Raw genomic sequence first — 12,640 nt, 5'->3', positions numbered from 1 at the left:
AATATAATGCTTACAATAATACGTCACACAGTCATATTTTTTGCCATGCGTAAAATACCAATTATGAAATGTTGTCATTTTCAGCACGACTCACACAGCAACTATTTGCAGCATACAAGTCCCACGATGTCTCCAACCCTCCCATTGGCTGCCGTGTGATGTCAATCTAGAGGCTCCCCTACTCTACCGTTCCTACAGTAGGTAAATATTTGTGTTTGCTCAGCCGGCTGTAATGGTGGACGACTGAAAGAGGAACGAGAGAAATAAAGCCTCAAAAACTGAATCACGAACCCAACACTACAGCCCACGGCTCGGAAATAAGCTCCGGCGAATATGGATGAACTTAAACATCAAGTTATGATAAACCAGTTCGTCCTGACAGCTGGATGCGCAGCCGATCAGGCGAAACAACTATTGCAAGCGGCACATTGGCAATTCGAGGTAAGGGATTTCAGGCTCAGCAGTTATGTTTATGTCTGACTGTGAAGCCTATTGTACTACTTGCCTGGCTTTGACTGCCATGTTATTTGCAGCCTGGAAATGTGATGCATTACGTTTTAGGGGAAGTCTACCCACCAGTGATAAATCGTAACAAATTATTTTAAGATGGTTATTTTTAGAAGAATATTAATTTAGATGAAGCGTACAGTCAATATTTGTTACGGTTTGTCACTTTACCACAAATACAGCCAGAAAGTTCAAATGGATAGTTTGAACCGAGCAAAAGCTTGACGGGACGAATATCCAATTAGAATTTACTCTAGATTAAATACTATAATCCTTCCTCATGACACACAGCACAAGCTAGCAGGGTTAGCAAATGCTATTATGCAATGAAGATGACCGCAGGTTTGCGTGGAATTCTCAAACCATGCAGCTAACAGCAAAAATCGTCCCTTGATAGTTTTGTTTGTCAATCTGTCTTCTAGCAAAATCTATCATTTGGATGAATTGTTTGGTTTCTAAAATGCTATTTATTTGGTTAAACACAATGTAAACATTGCTGGTTAATGTAGCATTGTCTATAAATTCATGACACCGTGTGGCATGCATGCACTATTAACCATAAACATTTGATACTCTTTGTGTTAAGCGAATTCTCACAAACATGCACATAATATGTTTCTTTATTTTAGACGGCGCTCAGTGCCTTTTTTCAAGAGACTAGTATTCCATACGGCCACCACCACCATCAAATGGTGAGTATATCAAAGATTTACAGCATATCCTCATGCCTGCATTCTTGCAAAGTCAATATGATAAGATTGTTTTTCATTTGATACATAATCTCCATAATTAATTTAATTGTTTCCACCGCACTGGCTGGCTGGTGAAGTGCAAATAATTCTGATCATCTAACAATAACAATGTATATGTCGGCCATGTTGCGGAGACACACTGGGCTTCCAGAAATAAACACGGGCGGCCACGTTCAGTGTTTTCTTATGGGGTAACTGTAAAGCGACGTGCATTTTCCAGAGGTGCTTTCCTTGTGAAACCGTGTCTGTAATTTAGGCTACTCTGCATGGTACAAAAATTGGCTACATGTGTCTTGTTTTGTGCTGCTGCCATTAAGCGGCCAATGTCCTTAGAAAAACTTGGAAACATGGTGCGCAGAACAATGTCGTGTAACAAGTTCAGATGAAAATGTGACATGAATATTTCATGGAGGAATTTGTACTTGATTTTAGTGAGCTGTAAAAATGTTGTGTTTTAACGAATTACTAGGTTAGATGCCTTATTGAAAGTGAGTTCCTAAAACACAATACAAAGCCAAATAATGGTTAAGCCTACACGTTTGTATGATATCCCAGTAGAGTATGGCTAATGACTGCAGTCAGTGTACACCATTTCAATTATAAATTCATTTAAATCCGTTTTCACCATAGGCCATTGCGTAGGTACATGTTCATACGCTTATTTCGTGTTAATTACATATGATTTCGGGCCATTACTGGAATTATCTTTCCACTTAAAAATGGCATACAGTGAACAGAAATATATCTTTCGAGGGTAGGATTCTGAACGGCGTATTGCTCTGAGTTTTGCAGGCTACACCTCAGATGATGTCACTGTACATTTTTCGCTGGAGAGATATGATTGGTTCAGTATGAGCATTATTTGGGTGTCTGTTATTGTGCAACACCACTACGTTCCCAAACATTACAGCAGTGTTTTGTTTGGTCATACGGAAATCGTGGCCATATAATATAGCCTGGAAATTATTTTCAAAAGAATAGTTTCCATGCATCAAGGATCTTTGTTTTGGTTCACTATAGACAGTGTAGCATCATTCAGTGACAATTGTGCAGTGCTTCAGCACGTCACAAGGCCCCCTGGGGAAACTAAAGGCATAACGCGGATAATGCTGCCAGTCCATTGGCTCCGTGGCTGCGTGCAGTGAACACATGGGTGTTCTTCTCCATGTGTGAAACGTATATTTAAAGCACAGCGAAGCCTACAAAAAAGGCCTTCCCCCCAAATATGTCAGCATTTATGGATTATTTGCTGAGGCCTCAATGAATAATTTAACCCTTTTCAGAGCTTAACTCAGCAGAGCTCAGGGATATGTAAAAGCCTGACGTGTGAGGGGAATGAGAACTTTTGCAATTTTTATAAGTATGCTATATGGATACCAACTCAGAGACTCTCTGCTATTATGGCAGCAGCCCACCGGCCATGCCAACCAAGGGAGAATGAATCCTCTGAAATGTGTTGGCCTCTATGCATCCGAGTTCAACCGTGAATACAGAACAGCCTGCGCCGTATTGTCTGATGTACATCTATTCAGTTAATTGTACACAGTGCGGAGGCCTTCTCCTTTCCAGCATGGTGGCCAACCCCCCTCCAGCTTATCAGTGTTGCCCGGGCCATGGAGACCTAATCCACTTTGCTCTAGAATTTCCACGCACTGACACACTTATTCTGATTGACAGAGCCGTGGCCACGAGGGCTCCCTGAGCTAATTTGGAGCTCTGGCTCCTCAAAATATTATTTGTAGTTTGGGAGAGGTGCCTTTGCCCTGGAACTGCTTGGACTTGGAAGGGTGTAGTGTTTGTTGTTCAGAATTAGATTTGTACACTGACTGATGTTAGCTGTTAGTAAGAGGAACTGAAGCAGGGCATGGCACCAGGCAATTTGCTCTGGCATCAGTATTGGACTGATCTTTTTATGTCCGTTTGATATAGTCATAATGTTTTGGTGTCTGATTCACACAGATGTTAGCAAATGTATTACAATGGTGATGCAACACTGCATTAACACAAAATTAACATTTTTTCCCTCACACACAGTAATGTTTCTACTTAAGCTTGCATAATGTTGTTGAACAGGCAGGGATTTGGATTAAGCCATTTTTCTTTTTCAAACAAGTATACATAGAAAGAGTGTGCCTCAGCAGAAAATAAATTAACTGTTGCACAGGCTATTTGTTAGTATAATAGCACTCGCTTCCTTTCACCCTGCTGAGCTGCACTCACTGAAGGACTAGCTTACAATTTGTTTCATTTCATCCTGTTCTTGTATGATATCACCTACATAATGCACTGGGCTTAGATGTCCAAAAGCACAGTTTTGGATGGCAGTTAGCATTTAGTATGTAGCGTTTAGCTGAAGTGCAGCTTCAGTGTGTCCAGTCAGGGTTCCGTCCTCAGCCTTAGGTGCACCAGGCCAGCCGGGGAGCGGAGCGGAGCGGCCGCCCACTCAAACACAGACGCTGCTGTGGGCTCGGCTCGGACAGGAAGTGTGGCCCGCGCCGCGTCCAGAATGGGCCCTTTCAGGCCAAACAAGGGGAGGCACACAGTCCTTGAGCGAGGCCCAAGAGACGACCGTGTTTGGGATGGGAAGGTGTGTGCGTGTGTGAGCGCGTGTGTTTTTTCGCTCGTACGCTCCTCCGTCTCTCTCTCCAGAGGCCCCCTTTAGTGTCCGCATCCCACAGTGCAAACAGTGGCCTCCGACCCGGCACTCGCTCTTTGGGAAAGACGGACTTGAAAGGTTGCCTGCGCACGGCTGCATAGATGGCTTCTTGTGCTGGAATAGGAGGGGGGGGGGGGTTGAAAAGTCAACCCGCTCCCCAGACCTACACACACACACACACACACACTTCCATATCCCCACAGAGTTTTGCAAGCTAACACCAGGGATGGACAGCTGTTCTGAAGGGCCCTATCCCCTCGTCCTGTCAGCCCTTGCATACCGCTCATGTCCGAGGCTAGCATGTAGCACATAGGCTAACTCCCCAGAGCCAAAGGCAACACGGCCAGATCCATCAGCCTCCTTAGCTTTACCCGTAAACAAACCCGCAAAGTCCACCACAAAGGCCAACTGGCTTTGTTTTGCTTTATTATTCCACTGAAGGAAATGGAACAGTGGTTACATTCACAGTCGGCTCCTGGTTTTAAGTCGTTAAAAGCGGATTGAAGGCCCATAAAAGAATAAAGTTAGAGAAGTTGAAAGGTCCCCTTTCCTGGCAGGGGTGACTAAGTGTTTTGGGGGACAGGGGGATGGGTAGAGGCTTCTGGTAACTTTAAACGTCTTGTCCGGATAGGGTCACCGAGCATGCTGACACACAAGGTCAGAACCTGGCATTGTTTTGAAGGCTCAGTTACACCGCCACGGCACATCCCTCAGATTTGCTCCGTTTGGATGTATTTTTATCACCTCTGTTGTGGAGAATTTACTGTCAGAGACACAATAACATCCTGAGTCTCTCCCGTGGTGATTGCTGTTATTGAATTAATTCATGTGTGTGTTGTGGCTGTGTGCTCTGTTGTGTGTGTGACTGGTAACTCGGTCATTGTGAAAGCATATCAACTGATAATTGTGGATTAAAGAGCAATAAGATAATGACGGTAACGGTTCTACACTTTCAAATGAGATAAGTTATACGGAGAGGACATATGCACACAGCACACAGTTATATTGAGTTATGTTTTAATCTTTTCTTGGAGAAACATTTATTGGAGATCATAGCCTTGTACATGGACAGGGGTTTTTTCCACTGGAGTTTTACTTTCTATGTGTGTGTGTGTGTGTAGGCAGAGCTCTGAGGTTGAACATGTGCTCATGCCATGCGTTCTGAGTAAAACAGTGCCAAAGGGTGAGCCACATCTAAAGTTGCTGGGCCTCTGTGTTGCTTTATGAGTATGTGTGTGTGTGTGTGTGTGTGTGTGTTTGTGTGTGTGTGTTTCTGGTTGCATAGTTTCCCGGAACATTGGGTGCTTTGGCGGTAGGAGTGGATATCAGAGAGTGTGAAGAGCAGATGTGTTAACGAGCAGTGGTCTTACCCTGTAGTTCCCTGGTACACACACACACACACACACACACACACACACACACACACACTGCTGGATCACACACACACTGGATCTAAAAGACTTGTTTTGTCCCTCTTTCCTAGCTAGTATTGCTAAGCTAATAGACGTGTCTCATGGATGCTGCAAAGATGTTCTGGGTGTGTAAATCTAGTCACATTTAGCTGAACATGCAGGTCACATGGATGGCCCCCCTCTCTTCCCCTACACAGCCCCTGGGCCCCTACAGCCCCAGCCTACTGGCCCAAGTCCTGCAGCCACAGGGAAATCTTGTCAAGGGACAGTGCAGCCGTTACCAGTTAGCGCCTCTCTAGCTAATGAGCTATCGCGCAATCTCTCTCTATCTCTCTATCTCTCTGTGTGCAGAGAAATGATTATTGACTCAGCGAGTGTTAGTTTAACCCTTTTGTGGCGAAAATGGGTGCAGTGTTCCGAGAGCGAGCAAGCCCTTTGTTTTCCCCTGAACGCTGACCACAGTCGGGTTAATAATCAAGCCAGGCGGTGACTGATCGTTTACCCTCTAAACACACACACACACACACACACACACACACACACACGCAATACAATCATGAAGGCACCCTCAAAAGAATACACATGCAGGCAAGAATTATACACACACACACAACAACACACAGAGGGACATTGCCTTGTTCTTGGCAGTGATAACAGCACCATGTAATTACTGGCATGTCATTTTTGATCAAAACCGAGTGTGTGTTTGATAAATGCCTGGCAGTTATAACTGCCTTTTGCTCCTTATTCTTCTAGTCCTCGCTCTGGCTCTCTACCTCTTTCTCTCTCCTTCTCTCTCTGCTTCTTTCCCCCCTTTCTTTCTCTCTGTCCTTTTCTCCCCATTTCTCATTCTTTCTCTCCGTCCTTCTCTCTCTCTCCCACGCTTTCCCTCCGTCCATCAATCTGCCCGCGGAGACCGACGGGAGCTGGAGGAGGGCTGCGTCTGATGTCTGACGCGTCTCTGGGCGCATCACAAGCCCCCACCGCCGTGACCGCCGCAGAAGCCCCATAAATGATTCCATTACCAACCTGATCATTATATTAACTACAGACCCTCTGTGGCATGCAGGCGCTCTCTCCCACATCCTGGCCTCGGGGCGAACGAACCAGCAAGCGAGTGGCTCGGACACGTTCGCCAAGAAAGCGAGTGAGCGAAAGTGAACAAGAGAGCAGAACAATACGACAGCTCTGCTAGTCCTTTAGTCCTTCATTTAGAGGCCTTGGAGAACAACCTTCTTTCTTTCTCTCTCTTCTCCCTCTCTGTCTCATTCACTCACTCTTTCAGTCTCTGTCACTGGCTCTCTGAATGAATGGAATTTGAATTTCAAAAACAACAATTCTCAACCATTCTTTGGCACACACATTCCAGGAGGGCAGGGAAGAAGTGCAGTTTTGGAGTGCATTCGCAAAAAGCCATAAATCCACCAGGGAGTGGTCCTGTACCCGCCCCCCCCCCTTTTTCCCCTCCTGAGTCAAACAGTCGTCAGCTGCTCAGTGGAAGCTTTGTGGAGGGCCGGACAGGGATGTGTAATTCCTTATGATCTTCTCGGAATTCTAATTGCCCTTCAAGTTGGGACTTGAAAGGTCGTTCAAACATTACACCCGGAATATGCCGGAAAACGGCTCCAGTGGTTGGAAGGGGGGGGGGGGGGAGAATTGCGCCAGATTACTAGATCTCTTTCTGTGCGTGTGCAGCGTGCATCTGATCTATGTCTGACTGTGTCGTGGTGTGTGTGTGTGTGTGTGTGTGTGTGTGTGTGTGTGTGTGTGTGTGTTTGGAGAATGACTCCATTTTCTCCCAAAAAAACCCTTACTTCACTTTGCTCCGCAGCCACATCTCATTTTGTGTATAAATTCCATGCAAAGCCAGCCCACGGCCAACTGTTTGTGTAAGAATGAATAGCGAGCGGCCTGGCCGCACTGCTCGCACAGGAAACAGCCTCCAATTTGTCTTTGTGTTGGAACACAGCAACCACACAAAGCGCATGGCTCACCACACGCGCGGCGGCACAGCCAAGCACACCGAACATACGGCAGTACGGCACGATCGCAAACCGGCGGCAGCAGCCACCACTGCTGCTGCCACCACCAGTGACATCCACGTCCCCACAAAGATGACTTACTTCAAAGCAAAGAAGAAGAAGAAGAAACGCTTCTACGTCTTGGAAGAGGACTTAGCAAACAAAAGCTCACCCCCCTCCCCAAATCTCCTGTCTCCAAAATATGATTTACTAAACAGTGCGTGGTCCGTGCAGAAGGTTTCTGTCGGACTAAGCCTTCCCTGACCTCGTTTCATGTTGCCTCTCTCTCCGGCGGTACCAGATCCATCCTCGCTACAAAAATATTTCCATAGCAACCCAGCTGCAGGTTTGCAGTGTGCGGACGCGAGTTGGTTAGTTACTTAATTCAGTGGTTCCACTTTGTTTCTGCCACAGTTGACAAAGAATGTAAATATTCCCCTTGGTGTTTAGAGAGCCGCATGGTAATGTTGGCCAACTGAAATCCAGGGTGAAAAATGATGCTCTGTTTCTCTCTGGCAATGTCTCCATACCACACATACACACACACACACACACACACACAGACACACACACCCCTGTTGTGTACAGACCCCTGCAGAGTTTGCTGCTTTGGAGAGAGTTTAGAAATTGCAGCAACAAAACACTGCATTAAAAATGAACTCACTACGCCTTTATGTGCACACACACACACACACACACACACACACACACACACACACACACACACACACACACACACACACACACACACACACACACACACACACACAAACACTCACACTCTGTTTGTAGCTTGTATTTATAAACATAGACACCTGGATCTCTGGTACACACAGCATGCCAAATGCACACACTCACACACTGAGTATGTGTTACACACCTGTGTCTTGTCTCTTTCAAAGATGCAATCTCGTGTACACAAATGTTTAGCACACGTTCTGCTACAAACATGCACAACACTGGCTCTGTCTCTCATACACACACAGAGACATGCTGATACATAAACACACACACACACACACACACTCACACTCACACACACATAGAAAATGTGCCCGCATGGCCACCCTCCTATCGCCCTTCACGCTTTGGGGGCTTAATGGGAGCGCATGAATGGCCAGCGCTCTCTCTCCACTCCCAGCTCCACCACACACACATACACACAGACACATTGTCACGGCCAGGGCTCAGACAGGGTCAGCGGGTTCAGCGCTAGTCCCAAACTCCTGACCATTCACAGTGGCACATGGGCAGCTCTCTCTCTCTCTCTCTCTCTCTTCCTTCTTCAATCACTTTCTTTCTCTCTCTCCCTCCTCTCTCTCTCTCTCTCGCTACTCTAAGGATTCACTTACAGTGACGGTCGATATCCTCTGGGATAGGGCTACATTGTGCAGCACCCAGAATGAAGGTGACAGAGAGAGAGAGAGTGACAGAGAGAGAGAAAGAGTGAGCAGAAAGAGCCAGGAAGGGACCTGAAAGAGACAGAACCGCATGAGTGGGAACAGTCTAAGTGAGCTCAGCAAATGTTCGTCTACAGCAGTAAGACAATCCAACATACCTGCTCAGGGTCAAAGCGAGGGGCAGGGAAGTTGTGTGCATGCTTGGATGGACGGTGCCCCCCCCCCCCCCCCCCCCCATATCCCTCAGCTATGACAGGCATCTCTCCAGTCATACCTTGCTCCACACTCCCACTGTGAGTTGCACACACTCAGCCACAGCAGCATGTGACGAGGCTCTATTTTTACTAGCGCGCTGTTGAAACCCCTCTCAGAGACTCGCCTCGGAACAAAGCGCTATTGGGAGATTACTGTTTGTTTTGTTTTGTGTTTTTTTTTTCTCTCTCTCTCTCCCCCTGTTCCCTGCCAAAGTTTTGTTTATGTCTAGCGGGTACAGATAACATCCACACCAGGGGCCGCGCAACGATCCACAGGCTGAAGTTGATTTTGGCTCTGGTGCGACGAGCCCGGTGCATTGTGGGATGGATGGTGGTGGTGGTGGTGGTGAGGGGGGGGGGGGGGTGCCCCCATTGTGTAAGTCCCTTGGCTGAGGAGGGATTTATTGGCCATGGTGTGTGTGTGTATGTGTATTTGTCGGGCAGGGTGGGGAGGGGGGGTTGGGCACAGGGCTCCAGGACAATGAAGGGGTCAACCAAGGTCATGGGCCTGTGGGACTCTACCAGGGAATGGAGTGGGTGTCCATATATGCGTGTGTGTGTGTGTGTGTGTGAGTGTGTGTGTGAGGAGACGAGGCAGAGGGCAGAGTCCACACAGACCGCAGAGCTATCTCAAGCCCCTGAGGAAGGCAAGTTGAGGGGAGAGGAGTGCTGGGAATGCTGGCAGGGAATGCTGAGGGAATCGGGAGAAATCCCGCCTGGCACGGCTCAATCTTGCACTGCGCAATGACAGCTGGGCCGCCGGAAGGATTGCCTTCGAACTGTTGCACGGCACATTTTGCCCACTGTTGTTGCGTGCCAGACCGAAACATTTGAAGCAATTGTGCAATGACTTACTTCAGAACATTGGTGTTGCTTCATTGGAAGTTCACTGTAAGGCTTTATGAACAGAGGTGCAAGATGTTCCATGTTTGCCTGTTTCTCCATTAGTGGACAGTGTTAATGGCTCTCAGATACACACAACACAAACACACATTAACTGACCCTATCTCTGCCCCTCTCTCTCTCTGTAGATGTGCACACCGGCCAACACGCCCGCCACGCCACCCAACTTCCCAGACGCGCTCACCATGTTCTCCCGCCTCAAGGCCTCGGAGAGCTTCACCAGCAGCGGCAGCCCCGGCATGGGCTCCATGGGCTCCATGGCCACGTCCCCTCCGCCGCCGCCCCCCATGGGCTGGGGGATGACCCCACCTGTGCCCGGCCAGCAGGGCCTATGGACTCAGGGCGGGCCGACGCAGGCCCACGCGCAGCTGGCCCAGCAGCACCCGCACGCAGCGCAGCACCAACCCCATGGCTGGCCGTCGGCCGTCAACCAGCAAGCAGCTGCCGAACAGAAGGCCAGCGTCGCCATGGAGGCCGAGAGATGAGGGGACAGGACTGCGTTTTAAGGATGCCCCCCCCCCGCCGCTCCCCAAAGAAAACAACCAACTGCCCCCCACCCCACCTTTCTTTTTACTCCTGCATAGCCCTGGGAGGGGTGGGGTGGGAAGGGGAAACAGGAAGAGGCGGGGTTTCAGGGGGGGCACTCTGCTTTCTCATTGGCCGTGGGCAGAGAAAGGAGGAGGAGCTACACAACCAAGACAAAACAAAATACCAAGCCACACAGACAATTTAAAGAAGGGGAGAGAAAAACAATGCAAGGTTATTGAAACAATAATAATAACGATAATAATAATAATAATAAATAAATAAACAAGAAAAAAAAACGCACATCATATTACCGAATAAGAAAGCAAGTGAAAAAAATGTTCTTAGTTTTTTGTTCATTTTAAAGAAAGCATAGTTTTAAAGAATATATATATATATATATATATATATAAATATATATATGGAACTAAACCTGTCATGCCCAAGGATTTCTGATACTCTCTGAAAGATGGACAATTTTAAGACAGCACCTGTTTCCTTTCTTTCTTCTGTCATCTGGTGTCTTATCTGTGCGCGAGACCTGTCAACAGTTTGCGTTGCATGAAGAATTGGATTCCGTCATTTTAGTCTTTTTTAAAAATTTATTTACTGTTTTTTTCACAGACATACATGTGGACAGTGTGCAACAACCACACAAACATACACACACTCACTACAGACACAATATATAACTAGGGTAGTAGAAGAAACCAGGACATTTTTTTTCCTCTTGTCCCATTGGATGATGGGATTCTGGACTCTGTTTACCTCGCTGGTCACCTGACTTTCTTCAACCAATCAGGGAATCACAATTGTTCGTAACCAAGGACATTTTTTAAATTAGATATCTTTTATTCAGACATCTTCATAGTAATATCTCTGGCTTTCATGTCGGGCAAAGACACACAGAGTTGGGACTGCAGATACCCCCAGCCCTGGATAGATTTTAAAGTTTTGGGTATTTTGTGGAGAAAGTCCATTCTTTTTAGTGTTTTGTTTTTAAGGTTTTCATTAAGATTTGGACTCAAGCTGTTTGGCTAGTAAGACGGGTGTTAGGACTGTTTTGAAGAAAAAAAAAGCAACTAAGGCCGCTAAAAGTTTCTTTTTTAAAAAAACAAAGCTATACACAAAACCTGACTACTATAATAAGAAATGTTTGTAAGCAGAATTGCCACTTTGCATGATGTACGCAAATGCATACCTACCATCTTTTGTAGTTTGTTGCTTTTTTGGGGAATTCTACATGACCTGTATTTTTTTTTTCCTTCTAAATTCCTGTCTAAAACATTTTTTGTTTGGAAAAACATCTCTCACCCTTCAGTGTTGAGAGTGGGAGAAAATAACACCCATTAACACTCAAGTTCAGGGGCGGACTCATCCCTTTTCTAGGGTCTGTTTATTTAAAAAGGACAAAAGCAGAAAAAAACGTTTTTATTGTTGGTCAACCTTTTCTCTAAGGATGAGTGCTACAAATCATTTACACGAGTGATACACTATCAATAACCCATCATAAAAAAAATTGACTTCACATAATTCTTTTCTTTTGTGGTTTACTTTCCATTTTGCACAGTTTTCTAATCAAGATGTCTCTGATCACCGATTTCTAAACCTTTTTTCATGTATGTGTTCCCCCTGTATGACTGTTTTGATGCCATTCCCACAATATTTGTGGACTACCTGATAATTAAGTTATCATTGTTTGTGTTCCTAAATAAATATTGTATGTTCTAAGTGATGTCTATTCACTTGTCCTTACTGACACAGCTGTGCCCGTCTGATATCACGCAATCATGAACTGCCATTTCATAATTCTCATATAGAGAGATGTGTGCTTACTGACCTGTCCTAGTTTTTTCTCTTGCCACTACCGAGAACCGCTGTTGCCATGGGATTTGTGTTGAGATGACGTAATGCTCAATTGATATAAAAAAGACCTGTCTGATATCTGTGCTGCTGTGAACCAATTGCCTCAGACCTTTTTGCTGTTGGGATATTTCCAACAGCCCAATGACCTGGCATCAGGATTATTCAGTTAGCCATTTGTACTTTGGGTGACAATCCTAGTCTCAGAACAGATCCCGTCTCATGAGCACTGGTCCTGTATTGATGTGTGTGTGTGTGTGTGTGTGTATATGCACGTCAACAACCGCATCAGACTTCTGACAGATTGGCACTTAGCCGTTTACCTTTCAGAGAAGCCACCCCCCCAG

General features: G+C 46.1%; 1 protein-coding gene across 1 annotated transcript; it reads left to right on the top strand.

Moving 5' to 3' along the window:
• The first annotated feature begins 150 nt into the window (after positions 1-150).
• Positions 151-12,161, top strand: ubald1a (UBA-like domain containing 1a). The gene is made up of 3 exons (XM_042082478.1): positions 151-441; positions 1,137-1,199; positions 10,034-12,161. The coding sequence occupies exons 1-3, from the start codon at positions 334-336 to the stop codon at positions 10,388-10,390; spliced, it is 528 nt and encodes a 175-aa protein (XP_041938412.1). The 5' UTR covers positions 151-333; the 3' UTR covers positions 10,391-12,161.
• Positions 12,162-12,640: the final 479 nt, after the last annotated feature.

The sequence above is a fragment of the Alosa sapidissima genome, chromosome 24 (genome assembly GCF_018492685.1).
Source record: "Alosa sapidissima isolate fAloSap1 chromosome 24, fAloSap1.pri, whole genome shotgun sequence".
NCBI lineage: Eukaryota > Metazoa > Chordata > Actinopteri > Clupeiformes > Clupeidae > Alosa > Alosa sapidissima.
This window is presented reverse-complemented; position numbering and strand designations above follow the sequence as displayed.

What these genes read in the sequence shown, in the direction of transcription:
- ubald1a (XM_042082478.1), top strand. Translation starts at nt 334, where the DNA reads ATGGATGAACTTAAACATCAAGTTATGATAAACCAGTTCGTCCTGACA. An exon ending in CGGCACATTGGCAATTCGAG is followed by an intron (nt 442 to 1,136) that starts GTAAGGGATTTC and finishes TCTTTATTTTAG; the next exon opens with ACGGCGCTCAGTGCCTTTTT. An exon ending in GCCACCACCACCATCAAATG is followed by an intron (nt 1,200 to 10,033) that starts GTGAGTATATCA and finishes CTCTCTCTGTAG; the next exon opens with ATGTGCACACCGGCCAACAC.